This window comes from Apteryx mantelli, chromosome 1 (genome assembly GCF_036417845.1).
Source record: "Apteryx mantelli isolate bAptMan1 chromosome 1, bAptMan1.hap1, whole genome shotgun sequence".
Taxonomy (NCBI): Eukaryota; Metazoa; Chordata; class Aves; order Apterygiformes; family Apterygidae; genus Apteryx; species Apteryx mantelli.
The window spans coordinates 101,127,675-101,151,065 of NC_089978.1; the positions used below are offsets into that span (position 1 = coordinate 101,127,675).

At 37.8% G+C, this 23,391-nt stretch overlaps 1 protein-coding gene across 1 annotated transcript in view; it reads left to right on the top strand.

The window, feature by feature from the left end:
• The window catches only part of DSCAM (DS cell adhesion molecule), a 405,855-nt gene that overhangs the window by 345,770 nt on the left and 36,694 nt on the right, over positions 1–23,391 (top strand). The window contains exons 20-25 of the mRNA XM_013955244.2: positions 5,841–5,958; positions 6,786–6,949; positions 10,314–10,412; positions 10,982–11,170; positions 12,192–12,482; positions 17,819–17,995. Coding sequence (XP_013810698.2) covers positions 5,841–5,958; positions 6,786–6,949; positions 10,314–10,412; positions 10,982–11,170; positions 12,192–12,482; positions 17,819–17,995 — 1,038 coding nt within the window. The remainder of the gene's footprint in view (positions 1–5,840; positions 5,959–6,785; positions 6,950–10,313; positions 10,413–10,981; positions 11,171–12,191; positions 12,483–17,818; positions 17,996–23,391) is intronic.

A 23,391-nucleotide genomic window follows, 5' to 3' on the forward strand; every position in this document is an offset into this window, starting at 1 on the left:
ATGCATTATGAATGTATGATGCATTCATATAGGAGTCAACAAAAATAGACATAATACATTGATACTTGAATAAAATCAGAAACAATTAGACAATAATGTGGTCTAATACTAATAGATTAGGGACATAGGCAATCTTGGTACTGTGCAGGGACCCCAGCGCGTAAAGCACCAGAAGTTCACTTTCTCCATCTGCTATGTATTTAAAAGGAAAGAAAGTGTTCAGACAAGATGAATGCAGACCAATGCAAAGTTCACAGATATCCAGATGAGTTGATCTGGTTGTGAAGAAATGCAGGATGTGATAGCTCTAGGATTGCCAAAAACAGAGAAGTTACAAATTGATCCACATGTACCTAAACTGAACAAACTTTCTACAAGCTGGAATTAAACCTGCTCCGGCAAAGCTTATTAATATGATCCATGATGCCAAATAAATCAACTTAAAAATATCTTGTATGAAATGACGGGGGGACTTTTAGGAAAAGTAACTAATTACTTCAATATAGACAAGTCAGTGTATGCAAAACTTTATTCTGAAGGACAACAGAATGCATCCTAGTAGTGATGCTGCAATATAAAATCTACATTAGATAATGGTCAAGACAAGCCTGTTATAGGCATACTCTTTGGACTGAAAAAGTGATGAATAATCCATTTGTGGAAATTGTGATCGGCGCTAGGAATATGGATACGTAGCAATTTTATGAACCTTGGATATAGCCAGGTTAGAAATTATTATATCCTGTATGAGATTTCCTGTCTGAATGCACAACTGAACCTTTTAGAGAACTGGAAGAAAGTGGTGATCAGTGATAAGGACAGTGGACACACAGATGAAGAATAATGGACAAAGTTAATAGCCTTGAAGTCCTTTCACCCCAAAACATCTAAAGCATGTAACACATCATGGGGTTAGAAGCAGTTAAAGCCTGATTTTGCCACAAGGAGCACAAAAGGCTGGTTTACAGGGGGGAAGAAGTCCCGAGTGCAAAAGCATCTTATGGGCTCTTACCGTGAATTTTGCTTCCTTTTTTGTTTTTTGCTTCCTTTAGTTTGCTTCCTTTCTTTTCCACTTACTTCACGGTAACTGTCCATGTAATGATACCATCATGACAGCTAATGAGAGTTAACTTGGAATTGAATTATGTCAACTTAATTAAAACCCCCTTAATTCTCAGTGAGAATGTCTAGATAGCGGTTTGACATAAAATGGCTAGTCCAATTTAAATTAAAGCTTAATTCAGGTTAACATTTCTTTCTTTAGTGTCTCCATATTTCAGAACATATTGTGATTCCCTGTAATTAACTGACAAAAGTAAGCCAAAGAAAAAAAAAAGAAAGTAACCACAGCAAGCAAAATTCAGCCTCCATGATGTAAGCACGCTCTGCCTCACTGAATCATATTTCATTGCTGATTTGAAATTTCTGTTTTTAGCCTATCAAATATGTCTAAAAGACAGGAAATCTTGCATGCACTTTGTTCCTCCTATTTACTGACCACAACTAATGGAGAATGGCATTTGCCAGTGACATGAAGACAACAGAATTAGGCCTATGGCCATCTGATCCTTTGGGGTAAACTCTTTGACTTTGCTTTAATGTCAAGTTTTCCCTGTTCTTGTTGTCTACTTGAACATTAATGTTGAACAGACTTGCCTCCTAGTCTATGATGCTTTGTGTATTTAATGATTTTAAACAACACATGGGTCTGACATGATACCACGCACACACCATCAGTCTGTTTCTTTAGTGTTTCATCATGCTGGAGTACACTCTATATTCTTCTGTTAGACAGTAAGTGAAAGAAACTCCTGAACCATGGTGTTCAGTGACAGCTCTTGTGTTCTGATTTAGTTGAGCTGCAGTGAACTGCCACAGCTCTTATTCAGAGTTTCCTCGTACAGTTTACCTTTTAAATTTGATTGTGTCCTCCAGAAAAAAAATCAAGTGTGTGATGGCCTCTTGCTAAGAAGTTCTGGCTGTTGTGACAATGAGTATAGTTAATAGGATTCATAATTTAAGCAAGCAAACATGCAGAAAACCACATTTGCATGAGAAAGTGTGCTGTTCAGTGAAGGTACCTTTTTATCTTCAATTAATGACTGGGTAATTTGCAGTATATAGGAACAGACATAGCCCTAATCCAGTGCCATGCCATTCAACATAAGGACAGTAGGTAGCCTGTAGACATTTGGGGAACTTTGATAGCAATGAGGCAAAGCCCTGTAGCCGAATTGCCTACACGCTGTGTAAAGCTCTCTTGGCTCAAAAGGGAGAGGTATGTGAAACTCAAAGTGTTTAACTTCCTGAATGCCTATTATCGTTTCAAACCTATTGCTTTCAAATGAATTTCACTTGGGATTTAATTTGTTTCTAGTTTTCTTTTTTTTTGTTTGTGTACTTGTTACCAGTCTCAGAAGAGTAGTAGAAGTTAAGGTATACAGAAAATTGGCGTTAAGAATTTTCATGCTATTTTACCAACTCTTTTACAAGCACTCACTACAGGAAAGGAACAGATAATGGAAGGAAAGCTGTGGATACTTCCACAAAAATGCTGTATGCTTTTGTAATGTGCACTTCTGAGTTGTGTTCTGTGATCTTACCACTGTCTTATGCTTCTGTGAAGTTTGTGTTACTTCTGCACATCATGGTAAATATAACACACAGAATATTAAAAGCCATGCTCTGTAAGAACTGCAACAGAAATACTGTGCTCTGGAGATCTGCTATCCAGCCTATAACATAAGGAAAAATTCACTGTTGAGATAACCATTAAAAATAAAGGGAAATCACAGAATGTTTGGTGATAATGATGTCATCTAATGCTGAAGGTTTCAGTAGGATTCCTACACTAAAAAAAAATTTCCTGAAGTAACTGGCAGCAGTTGGAAATAGCCGAACCTTTTGAACAATACTGGAGAGGTGGGCTAGCCAGGGAGAAAAGGATTACTAGCTCATTTTAGGTAAGATTTCATACTACTTGTTATGGAGCAAATGTCTGCATTTGATATTTCATTTTGGTTTGATCCATGTTTTTAAAGACACTGCATGGAACAGGAATTCATGTTTCTAACCACCGTTATTCAGAAAGTGCTGCTGGTACCAGGAGCAGTTCAGGTGCTTAGAGATGTGTTTTGTAAACAGTCATAGTTGACAGCATCTCTTGCTGCTTTTAAAGATGGCATGAGTAACATTAAACATCTACTGCAAAGAAATCCTGGTACCACTGCAAGCAAATGAGCCTTCTAACCCTGACTTCAGTGGAGTCAGCATTTCACACTGTGTGTGCAGTCCTTGGGTAGATTGAGCACTTTTCTGTTTCAGTTAGTTTAATTAGTCCATGGCTTGTGGCATTACAGGCCTGCGTAGATCTTTTCCAGAACATATGCCCTTAAGAGTGCCGCAGTGGAAAATAAGATTGTATCATTAGACCTAAGAAGTGACTAGTGTCTTTGCGTCTTTCTGCTGTACCACCTCCTCAAGGCAGCAAGGCTGTGAGCACCCTCCTGCAGCAGTTAATCGTCAGACCTCCCAGAAGGAGGGCGCGAGTAGGGTTTAGCTGCTGTTTAGCCAGGAATGGACACTACAGTTTTTCACAGTTAGGAAAGTAGTGTTGTCCCATTACATAACCTTGCCTTTGTCTGTTACCCTAAATCACTAGAACAGCGATTTCTTGTGTTTTCAATTAAAATTTTAACCAGGGAAAATCTCTTGAGAAGCCTAGTATTCCACAACACTTGAAGAGAACATAGGAAAAGCAGTCCAAACTGATTGTATAATGTATGGAATCATTTATTTTTATGAATATCTCAAGTCCCACTGCAGCCCACTGAAGTAATTTCCTGTCACTCTTCAAGGCTTGTTCTTTTATGCATGACTTTATTTTAAATAGTGTTTGCATAGGATAAAAAGCTGTTGAGATGAAACGTCCCAGTTATATTTGATGCTGGCTCTCATTTTCATGTTTTTCTAATTGGTGCAAAATGGATTTGTGAGTGTGCATTCTGATCAATGTGCATGACTGAAGTAGATAAGGATTAAAAATACAGTATTTGGTGTATCTGCATTCAGTATGTGCCTCTGAAATGTATAATTAAAGGCCAATAAGAATTATAATTCTATCAAGGGTCATTCTTGAGTAATACAGTACACTGAAGCTCTAACATGATCTTACTGGTTCTCTGTATTATACGCTGAAACTACAGGACATTTTTGTTCATACATTTAGGTGAAGTGAGAGCTAATAGGAATAGAACTGACTTAAGAGTTTGTTCCCATTTATGGATTCCAGATAGGCTCTTTGTAATGTACTAACATGTTAGTACATGTAAGTTTATTTTGCTTAATTCCCTAGCTATTGTAAAAAGCCTATCCCTCTTACAGCTAGTTAGAAAATGTCATACTCAAAAAAATAGTTCTGAATTCTGGAGCACTTAAGGGATGTATTAAAAATGAGCAAAATCTCACCATGTTTTGGTACTTAAAAATAAATTGAGTTTTCTCAATAAAAGAGAAAAGACTATTTCCAGGCAATATGTTAGACCTGCACTTCCTGACAAAATACAGAAAAACCTTCTATTGACTTGTATTGAACTCATTGAATATAGAAGTCTTAAGTGAAAAATATGCAATGATCTGTACATTCTGCAGTGAGTTCTTTCATAGCACATTTTCCAAAGAGAACTCACTCTACTTTCCACATCAGAACTCAGTGTTCTTGTATAGTTTAGTCTCTACAAAAATACCTGACAGATAATATACAGAAATATTAATTTGGAGTTCTGTTTTGAAGCCCAGTACAAACTTAATGGGTCCAAACTGGTGTGAAAAACAGTAAATTCTTCAAAATCAGAGTGTGATTGCTTTTATCATTTTTGAGGACATATCTACACTCTCATATGAATGAATTCTGAGGCATCTAAAAACTTCTCTACATATTCAATCCAATATTTTGGAGCATTATGTAAGCTGTTCTGTAACTAGCGTCATGCTCATTTCTGGTAATCCCCAGCTGTCAGAATGGCTCAAATTTTTCATTGCAAATAAAAGCCGAACATTCACTGCCAGATCTACACCCTGCCCAAATGGTGAAAAAGAGCCATCTTGTCCAAAACTGAGCTGGAAAAAATGCTAGTGCAGTTTGTATCTTTTCTTTGGAATCAAAGTAGAGCAGAGAGCAGGAAAAGTTATGATTGCAAGATTATAACAGAGGCACGGAAAAAGCTGTTTAGACATTGCATATTTTAGAGAAGAGGGGGGTTTAAAACAAAGCTAGCTGCTGAGTCAATGAAAGCACAGATTCATCATTAAACAGGTTATCCAAATTACCAAAACCCAACTGAGACATTGAGAACAAAACATGTAACTTTCACCTCAAGAGTGTAAGCTTTTGTTAAGTGAATCCAAGCCTTAATATAGCAAGAGCAATATATCAATAATTTAGCTTTTGTAAGATAGCTATCTGCTGCGGATACTTCATGCTAGAAGTTTGTTTGGAGAGAAGTATTCCTTTGATGTAATTTTAGTGCATAATTTCTACTGAGAGGTATATGAAAATCAGTAAAAAAGATCAATTACTCATTTTACCTTTTTCCCCACAAGGACTCTTCCAGTCCTCCTCCTAGTCTCTCTTTCAGTTACTTGTCTTCCAAACACTAAAAATGTAATATTTGTGCTTGAATGAGTAGCTGATATTATGAGTTAAAAAGAATTAGTTTCCTAAAAGCACAGCTTGAAGCAGATTGGTTTCATTTTCAATATTTAATGTTGGATGTCTATGTTTCCCTTCCAAGGGCTGTATGAATGAGCACTTCATTTCAGTCTTTCTCTCTCTTGCTCAGCTCCTGCCAGAATTTTGACATTCAGTGGCACGGTCACAACTCCCTGGATGAAGGACATTGTCCTCCCTTGCAGAGCCGTTGGAGACCCAGCTCCAGCAGTCAAATGGATGAAGGATAGGTAACCAGCACCTCACAGCTCAAATATTTGGTTAACCCATTTGGTTAAAAACCTGAAGGTGGCAATGCCTGTGATCCTGAATGGTTATGTCAGGAAGGAGAAGAGTTGTTTGCAGGAACTGCACACAGTCACAGTAGACAAGGAGTTCAGAAATTCCTTGAACTAGAACTGATTGGCTGTCAAGATTAGAAGGTATCAAAAAGCAGGAAAAGTTATGAAGGGGAAAGGTAAATATTCAAAATGTTAAATCTAGGATCATTTCTGTTTTAACTTTAAGTCCACAAAATAGTTTTAGTCCAGGAAAGCAAAATGTCTGATGCGTTTTAATCGTGCAGTGGAGTGCAGAATATAGGCAGATCTCTTGCACATATCCTGTTTTGCATGATTCTGTTTTGATCTTTAGTTTCACATTTGGACAGAGGCACTCGGAAACACATGGACAAAAATTTTCATCCAAGTGGTGGATCAGCAGTGATACTGCAGTGCTATGAGGAACTGCAGTAATAGCTATTATTTTATAAGGATGGACATTGTAGCCAGAGACTACCTTTTACCCTGATTTTGGTACTCTTATGAAGTAACAGATAGTTAAGGAAAGAGTGAGTTCTCTTTTCCACTCAAATTGGGGCTGGGGCATCTGCCTTCTTTAAGCAAATGGCAGCTGTTTCCCAGCAGAAAATATTCCTATACTATCTGAATTAAAGAGGACCCCCATTCTCTTTTCTTTCTTTCTTCATTTCCATTCTTAGTTGCTTGAAAATAATCAGATTCTGAGTAATTTTGATTGTAACTTCTTTAATGTATGCACTTTGTTTCCTGTGAGGTAGTAACGGGACACCCAGTCTAGTGATGATTGATGGGCGAAGAAGCATCTTTAGCAATGGCAGCTTTGTCATCCGAACTGTGAAAGCAGAAGACTCTGGATACTACAGCTGTGTGGCCAGTAACAACTGGGGATCAGATGAAATAATTTTGAATTTGCAGGTCCAAGGTAAGATTTTTTGACATATCTCATAATTGTTATAGCAGCTATTAATTGATATGGGTTAGTAATACATAGATGTGTTTGCAGGTGTATGTAAACTATTAATATTAATGTGCATTAATATAACTTTAATGATTCCAATTCATTAAATAAATAAAAAAGATTATGCTGGTCATTTTGACTCAATTATCAATATTTTATGATATAATAAGTGTTTTGCTTTTAGTGGAACAGTTCACACACTTGCAGTTAAGTCTGTATGTAAGTTTTTGCAAGACTGGGAACTGTCTTTGCATTCAGTTATTTTCCAGTTCTTCACACAGAAAATAGCATCTTAGGCCTTCTCCATATAAAAAGTACCTGTATTCATTTACATTTTGTAAAATTCAAAAAGAGCTGAAGGCCTTTTCTTTAACTTCCAAGAAGCTATCAACAGAAATTTGCCTCTCTACTGAGACCTTGGACAAAAATTTCATTCTGCAAGAGTAGAATTCTATTGAGGGTGCATATGAGGAAGCATTTAAAATAATATCGGTACAACTTCAACTAGCAGATCTTACCAGCTACTTTTCGTATACATTTTGGAATGTATATAATATATCTGTTATGGTGCTGACATGTATAAAAGCAATGACAGTATAGGAATGCCTATTAACAATAATGTGAACCAGAGCATGTGCATTCACTTAAAAAGAGTTCACGACTCACTAGATTTTCCTGCTCACTGTACTATAGCAAGACTTGAACAAGTACTCAGACCCTAAACATGCTTCAATTGTCAGCAAATTGTCATACCAAAGGGAAGCAAATAACCGAGCTGAGAATGTGGGCCATTCTGTGGCCAGCCTCTCTCCTGTCCCTAGACAGGCAATCTAAATTTTCAGAGCAAGCAGCCCCGCATTTTAGAACACAGAAGGAGATGATCTCAACCACAGTGTAATGCTCTCTGCATAAACCAATCCACTAAGCCTTGAAATAAATGTCACAGTGTATATTAGCTTGTCTAAAATCCAACAGAGAGCCTAAAGATGCTCATTTGCAATGTCTGAAGCATGACCACAGCTGGAAGTAAGGAGAGAAACACTATCAAATGGAAACCTTATATTTATACTTCACTAAGTACTTTCATAATCGCATATTCTTGCTGTTATTGAACTGCAGTAACTAAAAGCAGATCAATATTACTTCCCTGCGGGACAGAGCAGGACTGTCATTTAATATATGGGACCATCATCTTATGCGGGTAAGATGAAGCTCTGATGAAAGGTTTTACAATAAATCTTTTGCAGTGCAGTTTGTGCAGTCTCTCTGCATGAAATCAACAAAGTCAGTCAGAATAATGGTATAAATCCATCTCATGTAAGAAATTTTCCTTTAGTATAGAAAGTGTCTTTATTGTTTTCTTCACCATCATTTAACCCTGTAAGCGCAGTAAAATCAACACCTCTTTGAACTAGTCCTTAGCTGTAAAGCAAGAGCCTCAGCTTGACAGCTGCACTCATTATTTTGCAATCATCTGATGACTTGAATGTGAGCAGAGGCTAAGAGCTCTTCTGAGTTTTACTCTGTTGAAAGAGCTTCTGCTGAACATAGGAAAAGCAGGCAGACTGCTACACATGACAAAACATTTGTGACCTCTGTGCTGCCTTGCCTATGCCCCAGGCCTGAAGAGCTGCAAGCGAGTCTGGGGTCTGTAGAGCAGTAACTACTGCAGGGAAATGGCTGTTTTTGCCATCAGCATTCACCAACACCCCACATCCCTTCCCACACCTGAGGTGTCAGGAACAGCAGTAAGTGTGACTGTGTTGGAGTCTCTTTGCCCTGGCTTTCCTACCAGCTCACCTTGGATCCCATTCCCATGATGGGCACGTTCCATGCCTTGCTCCTTGCTCTTGAGGCAGCGAAACTCAATCTTGTCTACATTTCTGAGAAGCTCGGAGATCTCTGGTAACACTTGTTAAGAAAACAATCTGCAAGCCAGATCTAGTGCTGCTGTGTATTGCCAGAACAGTGCAAAGGATTTGAAATAGCAACTTTTCTCCTCTCTCTCCCCCTCTCAACTTCTGAATCTAGAACTGCAGACATAAAGCACTTGGGTAAACTCTGAGTAAATATTCACCCTTTTGGCAGGCTCTAACACTGATTTGACTAGCTCTTTGGAATTTCTCCTGTCAATCATCTCTTTGCCTATTAACAAACAACATCAACCTCCACTGCCCTACTGGTTTTGTGCCATGGTTCTGGCTTCCTCAGTAGTACAGCAGGACTAGCTAAACGATTCAGGTAGAAGTCAAGGATGATCTCTCCTGAATTTAACTAAATATTATGATATTGACTCAGTAGACATCATTTATATGATAGACTCAAGATATTTTTGTCAAAGTGAAAAGAAGGCTGGCTACTTTGCCATGGTTGCACTCCTGAGCACTGAGCTCTGCAAACCCAGCTGCTGTATCTTGATGCAATATGGGGTCCCTTATGCTGAGTCTAATCTGTACACTGAGCTCCTCTTAGTCCCAGTTCACTGACACTGTCCCAGTCCCAGTTCTCCCAGGACCAGGGGACTTGCTGGAACATAGCATTGCTCCTTCTCTGCCCTTTCATGCTGGATTTTCTTCCAAAGGAAACCAGGCACTGGGCAAAGGATAGGAGATAAAACCTGTGTGTCATCCGTGCACTCAGGAGCTAGTCCTGGGAACTGTGAGGTTCTTAGGTCCCACAAATTAGATATAGCCCTAATGTTTATGGGAAGCAACAGAACTGAAGTTTTTCCAGTTTTGTTCAGCCCCTGACGATAGAACTGTGTCTTCTTTATGCTCATAGCCTCAGTGAAGGAATAGTGTAATCTGGAGGAGCGATGGCTCTGTTTCTGATCACAGATCTGAGTGACTTAGCTACCACTCACAGTTACATGTACACAAACTGTCTTTATGCACTTATATGTTTACTTTTGCCATAAGAGTGTAAATGCCACATGAGTGTGGCATTCCTTTGCAAGTGGACTTTTGTTTCCCACCACTGAAAATTTAGCTTTCTTTCTCTAAAACAGACATGAGAAGTAGCAGAAAACAATGGTTGGGTAGCTCAGTATGTCATTTAGAAGGAGATTTGGCAGGGCAGACCCTCAAAATTCAGAGAAAAGCAAGGGTTAAGAGCTGAAAGACAAAAAAGTGTAAAAATTGAAATATACAAAATGAGAGCTTGTCTGCTCTGTCATAACCAAGGATGTCAGCTAAACAGACACTTTGACAGAAATCATTTGCATTTTTTGCAACTCAAAACAATTATTTGATAAATGATTGTTAGAAGGGATTAAGATCTCGCATAATCATTTGGATCTATTTTCTGTTTTTAACTATTTCCCATCTAGTTCCACCAGACCAACCTAGACTTACTGTATCCAAAACTACATCTTCCTCTATCACTCTTTCCTGGATACCTGGAGACAATGGTGGCAGTTCTATCCGAGGTAATAGAATTCAGGTTAATTGCAACTTCTTACTAAATTATCATATGTTGATAGGATTAGTATATAATTATGAATGGCTACAAAAAAAGAAAAACAAAGCAATCTATTGCTGGCAGCACCTAATGTGTACTATTGTGGTGATAATAGCTTTCAGAAAATTGCAGTTTCTCTTTGTTGTAGTTTAATCACAGATTTAATCACTTTTTTCCAGCGTACCCTCAGTTGTTTTGACAGTTACTCTGTCTGATTTTCTAGACATGTAATCTCTAACCATGCATTTTTTGAGGGTCCAGGTTCATCATTTGGTCTTTGCTGCTGATTGAAAGGTATTTAGAAATGTCTATCCCTTTCTTTTCTCTTTGAAGTTACCATAAAGATGGTATTTAAGCTGTTGTAAGGGTAGGCAATATGTGTATTGCTTGGTATGTTTTAGTCAGGGGAGAGCTGTATTTCTTCCTGTACACGGGACTTTTCTGTTTTTACAAGGTCTTTAAAATGACTTCTCATATTACCTGTAGAATTTGTAGTTTGTGTCTGGTTTATCGTTGCCATCTGTGCTTTTCCTGCAGGTTATATTTTACAGTACTCTGAAGATAACAGTGAACAGTGGGGTAGTTTTCCCATTAGCCCTAGTGAGCGGTCCTACCGTTTAGAAACATTGAAATGTGGCACTTGGTACAAGTTTACGTTAACTGCTCAGAATGGAGTGGGGCCAGGACGCATCAGTGAGATCATTGAGGCCAAAACCCTTGGAAAAGGTATGTTGATTTCCATCCTCTTTTCCCACCTAAAGCTCATGCACTGTGCTATACATCTTGGCTTGATTAGAATATGGCTTTGGGTATTTTGATACTGGCTTTAAAAACATTTCCAGTTGTGTCCATATGATGACAGAAGAACTGTTGCTGTGGGACTCAGAGTGCAAACCAGTTGTTATGTTTTCCTTATTTCTCTAATAATTTTGTTCTAAGATGGGCTGATACATACTTGAGGCAAGAGGCTCATGTCTTCACTATTACAGGTTATAGCAATTCCCACTACTGCTGTTGCCAGGAGGAACTGTTTTCCTCTCCTGGTGTAAAAATGTAGGGTTTTATTTGTCTGGATGCTGAAGGAAGATGGGGAGTACATTCATGCATAGTGCAAATAGTATACAAAAAAACAGTAAATACAAAACTAAATATATGTACATAGTATTTTCAAATATAACACATTTAATTTCAGCATATTAATGTTTCAACTATTTTGATTTTTTGTTGCATTTTCCTCAAAGCTGGTATTTTTCCCCAAATGAAAGCCTATGTACTCTCAAACAAATAGTGTCCAAATCCACTTCAAGAGAAGGCTAGGGCACTGATGGACAATTCATTTTACCTCCAAATTTACTTGTCTTTTATGTTGTTTTTACATAGTGTTCTGAATCCTTTCTTTCCTGCATAGCAATAAGCAGGGACTTTTGCCAGTATAAGGTATCTGCTCTAGATTTTCAAGCTGACTCATGCAAGTCCATGCGAATGGGTCAGGTCCATGCAAAAGTGTATGGATATTTTTCCACATATGGATTTGAAAATCTGGATATGAGTCTGGCACAAAGTACAAAGTATAAAGAAGCATTTAGGAAGGGGTAGAAAAAGGTGTAGAATATATTGACTAGCAAGATGTTAAATTTTAAATTAAATTAGGACTGTCCTAGCAATTATTCTCTTAGATTTATATCTCTGAGAGTCCGATATCTATGAATACAGAAGCATTTCACTTAAAATACATCATTCTTTTCAGAGCCACAGTTTTCTAAAGAACAAGAGCTCTTTGCTAGTATCAACACCACAAGAGTGAGACTCAACCTTATAGGCTGGAATGACGGTGGCTGTCCCATCACCTCTTTCACTCTGGAGTACCGGCCATTCGGGACAACAGTCTGGACAACTGCTCAGCGGACATCCCTTTCAAAGTCCTACATACTGTATGACCTCCAGGAGGCAACCTGGTATGAACTGCAAATGAGAGTATGCAACAGCGCTGGCTGTGCAGAAAAACAAGCTAAATTTGCAACACTCAATTATGATGGCAGTAAGTATACCTTTGAATTTATTTGTTTGAGATACAGTTTTTAGCTGTAGTTTTAGTTTCCTGCATGACTGTGCTACTCATGTCTTTCTGTCTTTATTTTTCTCCACAAAACCCTTTTTTGACACTGCTAGCCATGCTGATAGAGGGGTAAGAGTCTCAAAAATGTAAAATGCCTACAGATTTCATGACAATAGGCAGCAAGGTAGAAAAGAGGAATCATATCTTTGGCCTCACTGATGAAAAGTCCCACATCAAAGTCAGTCAACCATGAGACAAGTAACCATAGGAAACCAGGTTTCATTAGTTGCAGTGCTCAAAGAAGTATTTGCTAATATTTCATGCATCTCTTCCATGAAATTTTTGTCATCCTTACAATTGGCTCCTGCAGCCATTCACGAATGTGACTGGCCTCATTGCTATTCCATGCAATGTCCATGTGACACAATTCAAAACCCATTATGTGACACAACGGAGCAAACTAGCTTGTCTTCCAGGAGAGCCTCCAGACAGCATCCTCCAAGGGCAAAGCAATGGCAATGCTATTATCCCTATTTACACATAGGGAAGAGTGAAACTAATGATTGTGACAGATGCCTCTGTCATACCCAGCAGTGGGATGCAGGGGTTGAAGGAGTTGTTGCATCCTGCCCTTCTGCCAGAGGTTACTGCCCACCCCTGCAAAAGCCAGAACAAGAGGGCAAGAGCAAATATGCCAATTTGTCAGCCACTCTAGCTCATATGCTGTTTATTGAAACTGATGGTGGCACGTGTTCTGCTGACTCTACAGTGGGAAATGGCAGTATTTCTGGCAAGAAGGCAGAACAGATGGCTCCAGATAGTAATCTGTTAAATTGCTCTAGAGTGAATTGCCAGAGCTTTTCTGGAGATATCCGGTGGCCAAGGATATTGTGCTGTATTGCGCAATCAATTGGCTACCTTTATACTGGTAAATAAAACAACAGGACTAGTGAGCAAGTTGAAACACTGAACTGACAGTTGCCCAGCTAAAGCACAGAATTACTAATCACTCATGTTTCTGTATTGTTAACACATCTCCCTGGCAAGGTTTCAATCCATGTAAACCAGCACTCTCCAAGACAATAGCTATGTATGGCTCAGGAAAGAACAGGCAACAAGTGACCATTTGCAGTCACCAGTGCAGATTATGAATCAGGCAAGATTTAAATCCCTCCATTTTACACATCCTCCAATGCTATCCTAGCCTTTGCACTAGATACCCATCAGTTCTTGCAGATAACTAACAACATATGTCCTCATGGCCTACCTTTTGCAAACAGCATGTGCCCTCAGGTTTGGGCTGTGAAATTGCCATCTTGGTGAGCTGCCACACAGTCCTCACGTTATTTCAGACACTCCAAAAAGTTAAGAAAAAGATTTTGTCTTAGCATTACAGAGGCCCATAGGAAACCAAGACCCAAGTACTTATTGTGTGAATGTTGTCAGGTTTTGCCAGACGGCCGTAAGGCCTGAGAATTGTCCCCAGGCTTGTTTTATTGAGCAGTATAGACATTGTCAATAATAACTTGTTCAAGTACTATGAATTAACTTCTTGGCACTTTACTTAGCCCATCCTCATCAGTATCTTTCTACAGACAGCATCCAACTTTCAGTGATGCTTTTTTTTGACATTCACAATTATTGTTATGTATACATGGCTGGGGCAAGCAGTCTTAAGTCATATCTTAAAATGGGATGATATGAAAATTCAGCTCCAAAGCCTTAAACTCCTACTGATAGCAGTGAAATCAGATATATTCTCAAATATATTCTTATAATGAGCTGTTTTTAAATGTTGTTAGTTAGACTCTGCTTTTTGGTTAGGTGGTGATGCATAACTTGATTTCACATACTGTGACCTGCATGCCGTTTGATTTTGTGTGTTGCTGTATGGCATCTTTAAAAGTGAGAAAATGAAGCAGTAAAAATGTTTATAGTATTAAATTTATCGGGCCACTGCTTCCGGTCAGCTAGAAAATTTCTCATCTATGTCATTGATGGTTTTGTTTGTCAAGTGACCTTTGCCAGAACTAGATTGTGTCTTAGAGAGGCAGCATGGTCTCAAATACTGACTGCAAGACTGAGAGTTGAAAATAGGGTTGGAAAAACACCTCACATTTCAGGTTTTCTGAATTTGTTACATTTGATGGAGAACTAAAACCAAAAACTGATTATTATTATTATCATCATCAATGAAATCAAAGCTGTAGTGTATTTCCACACAAAGGATTTCACAGAAGAGCTATCTGAGTGCTTCTAAACAAAAGCTATCCCTACAGAATCACAGTTTCTCATTCATTCGGTAGTAGGGTGTGTAGATTTAAAGGTGCTTCAGCATTGGAAAATAGTTTCTGATTAGAAATCAACATATTCTATCAATACTTCCTGCAAATATTTTTGCTTTCATATGGAGTAAATTTTTAATTTACCAATTTTTCATTTATCACAGCAATGAAAAACTTCTGACCATCTCTGCTTTTGAATGCTAACCGTACCTCTACCATTAATTCCCTGTGTGATGTGAGATTTGTCCCTTCCAGCTTCTTGGGGTTCCAGCTTCCCTTTAGGGTAATATAAATATAATGATAACCTTTTGAAGATTTAATAATACTTATATAAAAGTTCTAGGTACAAAATGCTAAGAACAAGCTTAGTAGTATTAATAGTCTTAAGACCTAGTAGAAAACCTTGAGTTTTGTGATCTGTTAGTTGTTTTATTTGGACTGCAATACTGATTGGCATCTGTGGTAGAGCTCCTGAGAAATACCGTGGTTAAGAATCCTCTATCTTAAATCTCTTCATGATGAGTTAGGTCGAAAGGTTAATGGCAGATCTACGTGCAACTCTTTGCTTTCCATATTTCAGCTAACCATTTTAAGCTTGCGGAAATTTGTGACCTGCCTGCCCCTTGTTTTTCAGAACATTTGCACTCAATACTTAGGGAGATATTTTTAACTATGTGCAGCTGTAGTAGGTAGTGCTGCAGAGGAGCTTCCTAGCTCTGAGATCAGCTCCTCAATAGCCCTGACATTAAATCAGATTAGCGTGGTAGCTTCTCTAAACTGTGCTAATTGATTCTAGCCCACAAGGGGACTTCCTACCATGAAGAACAGTTAAAACAGAGGAAAACACTCAACAGTCCTAAAATCACCATGTGCAATGGGGGATGCTGGATGGACTGCACCACAGGGGAAAAGTGGGTCAGAGATGCTCAAAATCCTATGAAGGATTGAATACCAATGTATTTCAGGGCACCTCAGGTTAGTGGTGCATTGACCTGAAATAAACCCTTTCCAAATTGTTTGGGACTTTGTTCTGGGAAAAGCTTTGCCTTTTCCACTCATAACCACAACTTAGAATGACAGCAAATGTTTAAATAATGTTTTCTCAATGGATAGCACATTTAGGTTTTGATAGTTTCTAATTGCTGAATAGCCACAGATGAATAATATGAAGGATACATAACTCCATGAAACTTGCAGTATGTTTTTTTAATTAAACATATGCTGCTTGTATGCAGTGTTATGAAGTTTACACTTTACTTGCAAGAGCTATAGAAAACGGTAATCACTCACCTAAACACTTATGATTTAACAAAAATGAGGCTACTCTTTTAATTTGACTTTCATCAAAATATTGTGGAGAGCAAGACATAATTTTAGGTAATATTGAAGCTAAATGTCCTTAGCCAATGGTCTGTGTACCTTTAACTGAGAGCAAAATTCAGCACTTTAGTATTTAGGAGGATTTAGAGAAGGCTATTAGTATTTCCTTCAGGAGTTTGCAGTTCTTTCCATTTCTTCATCTAATCATTTTCTTTGCCTTTAAAGTACTGCAAAAACTGTATCTCAGTTAAAATAGAAGAAAAAAATCCTGCTGTGTGTTTATATGAACAAGCAATGGAAAATTAGAAAAAGATGGAAAATTATGGGAAAAAATGCAATGAAAAATTAGAAAAAGATTCAAAATGCAATTCTAAGAAAATAAATGTTCTGAAGTACCTGAGATAACTTTAGATAGTTCTAACTTTTTTGCTTCTCTCAATCTCCTTAGGGAAATATTCTTCTTGTTACATGCAACTCAAATAGCTCTTCTGAAAAAATACAGCATAGAATTCTACATTTTCCTGTGGTTATGGCACTTACATTGCACTGCATCATATCATAATTTTTTTCTGATACTGTATGCTGCATAATGAGGTATAACTATATCACACAATGCAGCAGTTAAAATGTAAAAAGGATGTGCCTGTTTTTCTATCTCACCCTCCTATCCTTTTAGCAAGTAAGTAGCCACTTTTATGTTTCAGTAGCTGGTTAAAATTGAATAGCTTCCATCAATAGTCATCACAGTTCACAATACTTGCATATTTCTACTCATTTCAAAGAAATCTGCATTTTATAACCTCGTTTGAGGTTGCATATAGCAGTTTAATAGTAATCAGGAAATGAGTGGGAAGCCTTCCATAACTAAACAGCCTTTCAAAGAAAGTACTGTATTCTTCTCACGTCCTTTAGAAGGAAAGAAAAAAAGAATAGAAAAGTTCAAGTATTACATATCACCAGCAAACCAGGTATATTCAAAATGCAAATATGGCCCAAAATGAAAAAGTGAGCTGCCTGCCAATGGTAATACTTTGTAGATTCATTTCCCTTATTTCACTCTCAAAATCTGATCATTTCCATCCAGTGTTACTCTCCTGTTTTACTGATGAGTATAACGTCAGACAGTGTTTAGCAAATTAGTGTCAGATTGGATATCTGAATTTAAGATCAATATCACTGCTGCATCCTTAAGACGTGATATAAAAATATTTCTGTATAAAGGATTCATCTATGTAGCATAAAATGTACATTGTCAAATATATTCCTTATAAAGAAAAGCCCAGCAGAGAGCATAAATCTGTTGCAGCAGTGCTATTTTCCATAGTAGGGAGTAATTTAAATAGATAGTAGCTCTGACATCTCTTACAGGTTTATAATGATTTAATATGATTTAAAATTAATGGTAGTATTTGACTATGCAATGGCCATGGCTTTCCCTCCCAGATTTTGCCCCCCAAAATAAGACATGTTCAATAAATGCATGTGTTCTCAATTTCTGATAATTTGTGACTCTCTGTAGTCAGTGGCCTGTTATCGGTGTGACTGATTATTTGTGCATGGCCATTACACATACAAATATAGCATCCATCCTGAACAGGACAAATCCTTCGTAATATTTTGCATGTGGCTGAAACATATAACATGCTATTGTCCCTGAGAACTCAATCTTTTGTCTTCGTTAATAGGCATCTAATATCATGACACTGTTTCCAGGTACAATCCCTCCACTCATTAAGTCAGTTGTGCAAAGTGAGGAAGGGCTGGCAACCAATGAAGGGCTAAAGATGCTGGTGACCATTTCCTGTATCTTGGTTGGGGTCTTGCTGCTTTTTGTGATGCTACTGATTGTGCGGAGGAGGAGGAGGGAGCAGAGACTGAAGAGGCTGCGAGGTAAGAGGAGAGCTATGGCACTTATTCCTACATATGCATATTCCCCTAACATGAAAGGGCAAGTGGGGCTGCACACAGGCAAATGGTTTAAACACCAGTTGACATCATTTTCCTGTAGTACATTACAGACATGAGGTAAAGCAAATGTGTTTTTTTACAGAAATTCCTTCTTTTTCATTCTGTAATAAGTTTCTAAAAACGTTGTATGTAAATTATGATTTTGCACGAGGGAAAAGAAAATAGCTCTCGCGTTGCTGTTTGTTTGTTCATTTTCGGTTTTGTTTTTTTTTTCTCCCTGTGAATGGTCTCAACAACCTAAAATCATAATTTTTTCAAAAGGCTAAATCAGATGTTCTGAAGATGGGGGGATTTCTGCTTTCAAGTAGATGCAAATCCTGATTCTAAAGTTATAAAATGAAAGTAGCCAAATGTTAGTAGGCTAGAAAACACATCCAGATATTCTCAGATGTGTTACCATATCCTTTTCCCTATGATGCATTATAGCAGAACTATCACGACGATGTTTCATTGTTCGCTGCAAATGAAAAGGTTTTCAGATCATCTATTCAAGTCTTTATCTCATTTGCTTTGGTGATGACCTGTCTTTTTCTCTAATCTTTATTGAAATTCAGGAGTTTGCTATGTGTGTGTGTTTTAGATCTGTGAATTCATTCAGCTTTATAGGTCTTCTAGTGTATGTTCTAGCTGAGCCACAACAAGGTTTTGGATCCTTGCCACTCTGCCACTTTGCAGTTGGTCCTGCAGGTTTTCCACTGTGCCTGAGTTCATAGTATGTGATAGCAGGCCTCACTTTGAAGGTATTTAGATGAAAAAGCCTTTCACATCACACACTGAATAATAATAGCAAGACAATTTGTCATCCACAAAAATGTGTCTGAGAGTCTCCAAGACCCACCTAAATGATTATTTATTTATATTTTAACCAAAATATGATCCTGATATTAAAACCAGGGCCATTCTTGTGTATGCAGTTCCTTCAGTCCAGTTTCTTTTCACCCTCCTATCTGTTCTGCTGTCTTTTGGATTTCATTTGTCTTTATGTAATGATACTTTGGATGTTTATGAGAAAGACAGAGGTACAGGGCCCTTAGGCATGGGTAGATTCATAGTTCAAAGAGGACAGCTAGACTTAATGGTTCAGAGACAGCTCTGGAAATCAACACCTCTGTATTCTGTAGCTTGCCGTATAATAACTTTCTCATTCACGTTCTGTTAAGTCATTTAACACTCTGCACTTGTTTTTTTTTTTCCATCAAAAAAGTGGTGGTGGAAGGTGAAGTGTTATTACCTTATAATCTCAGAAATATTATGGAATTCCATGCAGTAATGAGCAGGATATTTTGAGCTCTTTGGCTTGAGGAAATCTTGGCTGTGCACCTCTAGTGTTTTTATTGTCAATTTACAAGTATTCATAGATTCTTGAGTTATGATGCCTTAAGGAATGCTGATGATCACTGGCTACTGTGACCTTTGCATAACATAAGACTTCTCTGAATTAGTTCCTGTCAGATCACAGGACTTTAGAAAAATATCTGATCTTCACTTAAACATATGCAATAACAAAAAATTCATCACTACTTTTGATAAAAGTCACAAGTGTTTACCGTTTTTGCAAAAAATTGCATCTCACTTCTTTTCTGGATTTGTCAAGCTAAACTTTAAAATTCCAGCCATTTGGTCCTGTTATACCTCTGTCTGCCGTAGAGGGGCTGAAGTTCTTTTTTGTATCACGTTTTTGGTGTCTCTTATACGGCACTGACCAAGTAATTTCTTAATGTTTTCATTGGTAAACTAAACAAATGCATCTTCTTGAATTTTTCACTGTAAATTTCCCATCTTTCATTCATTCAATGGCTTTTCTCTGGTCCCTTTGCAATCTTTCAGTAGCTTTCCTGACCTGTGTATTCTAGAAATGAACTTAGTATGCCAGCAGTAAACACAGCCGTCTCTGATAGAGAGGTAACAGTCTTTCTTCTTCTTCATATTCTGCTCAAACCTGTGAGATTCACCTTTTTGGCTACAGCATTATATTAAGAGTTTGTGTTTAACTTCTTATCCTTTCAGATCACTTGACAATTCTCTGACTGCAGTACAAGATAATGTTCCCCATTGTGCAACTGTGGCTTGTATTCTTTGTTTCTTGATGTATGACCTTACACTAAAACATATATATATATGTATATATATATATTGCTAGCTTGTCGCCAGTAGTAATTCAGATTTTTTTTGTTAAACTTTTTTAAAGACTGGCCCAATGCCAACTATTTTATGCTCTTGTGGAGATTACTCCATGTTCTAAAATTCGTGATGATCAATATTACTGTTCTGGAGACCTCCTTAGTAAGTTCTCTAAAAAGCTCTTACATGCAGGTTTTCCAGATAGAATTATGCTTTGCTGTACTTGTTGCTGTGTTCAACATTCTTCTGAGTTAGTTTTGAAAAGGAAACTATGCTGTCATTATTACCTGTTATGATATATATTATCTGTTTGTTTTTTTGTTTTTTGTTTTTTTCCAGAGGACACATTTGTCCTAGATCATGATTCTAAAGCCATTAGTGATTTTTCTGTAGTCTAGGAAATAATAGTTGCCATAGTGGAACCTTCTAAATGATTTTATAGAAGTTCCAAGGTAATTCTTGCTCTTGTGGCCCCAGGAGATGTGTTTTCATTGAACTTGCTTGAGAAAGAAGTGTGGGACTTGTAGAATTATCTGCAGTCCATTCTGCATATAAACGTTTGGATCTATGTTTGTAGACAAAGAGAATGCGGTTCCAGTTTTTGTGAGGCAAATGTAGGAGCGGAGCGGCATGCTCTCCATTCTTAGTCATTTTGCTGCTTGTTTTAGTATGTACAGACAGCTAAACATTTGTCTTCTTTTTGTGTCATACCTAGTATGATTTATTTCTCCAGGAATACTCTATTTAGAAGGAAAGCTTAGTTTTCAGCAGAGTCCTGATCTTTGCCCAGTTTAGTAGTTCTACTGGTGAGACATAAGGAGGACAATGACTGCTGGTGTTCAAACAGCGATTCGGTAGGTCAGTGTGTATTAGAACAAAGAAATCTGATGACTTACCACTCTTTCTCTCCACTATTAACCTAGCTCCACTACAACTGAAATAGTGTTCCCTTTGTTTTTAACTTCAACTCACCCTTAATCCAAGCAGAAAGTATTAATACGGCATGATAGTTCAAAAGTGGCAGCATGCAATTTAAAACTGTAGCACGGCCTCTGATTTCCCAAGTGGCAAGCCAAATGTGTTAAGAATTTTAAAGAAGGCTATGCCAGCAAATGAAAATGAGGGCTGTCTCTGGGTCTGTATCCCTCTGTGCAATCATGTGTCAAAGCCACTGTGAAGGGAAGCTTGTCTTTTCACTAAAGGATGTGTGCCTGGCTGTGGCAGGTGATGGTCATTTTCACTATGTCATTCTTAGCCCTTCTGAGCCCAGTTTTCCCCACTGGAAAGCTGGGAAATAGAACACTACTTGGGAAACAGACTTACTTTATGAAGTACTCTCAATTCATTGATGAAAAGTGTTATGTACAAAATGCACGCTGGAATCGGCAGTCTGTACTCATTAGTTTCTGAAACTAGCATTTCTTCTGTAGCTGATGTTTTGGACACACAGTTATCATATTCAGTTACCTTAGACTTCTGGGTTTTGCTTTAACAGATGCATACAATACTTTATTTTCTCAGGTTGTTTATTTTGGTCCAGTCATATACTAAACTGTGTGCTCAGTACAGCTATCATTTGTTATACTAGTGCTACTGTCCATTGTAACAAACCGTTCAAAGAATTGATATGTTAAACCCTGATGCTACAATTACTTTATTTTCTGCAGTACTTTCTCATTCACTTTTTGACACAACACATGATCCCTCATGATGCTTTTGTTGAAGATGTGCAAACTCCTTTGTATCTCTTCCACCTACAGTATATGTAAATGTGCATTTGAACATTAAGCCACATATGTTTAATGATGAGAAAGTAACGTTTTTTCTAGATGTAGCGTGGAACATCACAATATGCTGTGCAGCACCTGAGAACATGTGAGGGGGGGTTATTTGAACTGTAGGGAAAAGGCACAAGAGTGAGTATATCTGTGTGTGAATCCATCCTGGGATGAGATTCATCAAACTAAATATATGTGTCTGCAAGGCACTCCGGTAATCTAGTCAATACAGTCAGTGGAGTGCTGGGCAGGTTTCATCTCAACCTGATTAAATGCCTTCATTTGGTCAGATGAATCATGTCCTATACTCCTTCACTGTTGACTAGATATTGGCTGATGATAAAGGGAATTTGGGGAAAAAAAAAATCTACTCTGAGGGCACCCAGTCTTTGATTAGTTGATAACAGGTGCCCATTTCAAGTGATTGGCACAGGGCAGCTGAGATCAAGTCTATGTTGTAAAGGGGTAGGAAAAGTGCATCAAAAAGAAAGGGGGAAGGAAGGATTAAATGATTACCTGATTACACAAGTCAGTCTGTTGCTGTGATTCATTTAAGAACTTAGAACTCCCAGCATTTTTTACAGCATTTTTGGCCGAAAAATCCCATGAAGATTGTTATTTTATGTTGGTAAACAAATACAAAAAGCAAACTGAAGGACTCTGGGTCAGTCAACCTTCAGCTGTGTCCACTTAGCTTTTCATGAGTGCTGAACTACTTGCTTAAGTATCCCTAGTCTTCACTTAAGGAGGTAATCACTGCTTTGTAAAAGCTGCAACCACAGTGAAAGAAATATGTGGATATGAAATCACCATTATTAAATGTGCCAGAGGAAAAATGTGTGCATTGAGTCTCTTCATGATCCTGGTGCTGCAATAATAACAAGTAGCATCATAATATTTACTGAAAAAAAAACATGATTTTCAACCAAAGCTTCGTTTTTTTGGTATTCTCCAGAAGAACTAAGTCCCTTCCTGGATCCTTACAAATCAGTAGCAAAAACTATCACTGATGTCACTTGGGAGCAGGAACATACTGTTGCTTTGGTTTATGACTGAAGATAAGACACTGTCATCTTGATATAATATTATTATGCAATGCCTCTTACAAGACTGTTCAAAAGCCAGTCCCAAACTGAGTGAAAAATAGAATGGCCCAGTGTCTATATACAACATTGTTTGGATTAGATGGGACATCTCAAATGAAGAATCCTTCCCTCCACTAGGAATATGCTGTGGTTTGTGTTGAAAAGAGATAGGGGGAAGATTAAAACTAAAGGCATGGAACAAACAGACTCAGAGAAGGCACAAAATTTCACCTTGTAAGAGGTGCGGAATAAAGCTTAAGACAGATAAGTTGGCAGAATGTCAGAGAAGCAAAATGTAGAAAGTCCTTGGAAGTATTTTTTACAAATAAAAAGA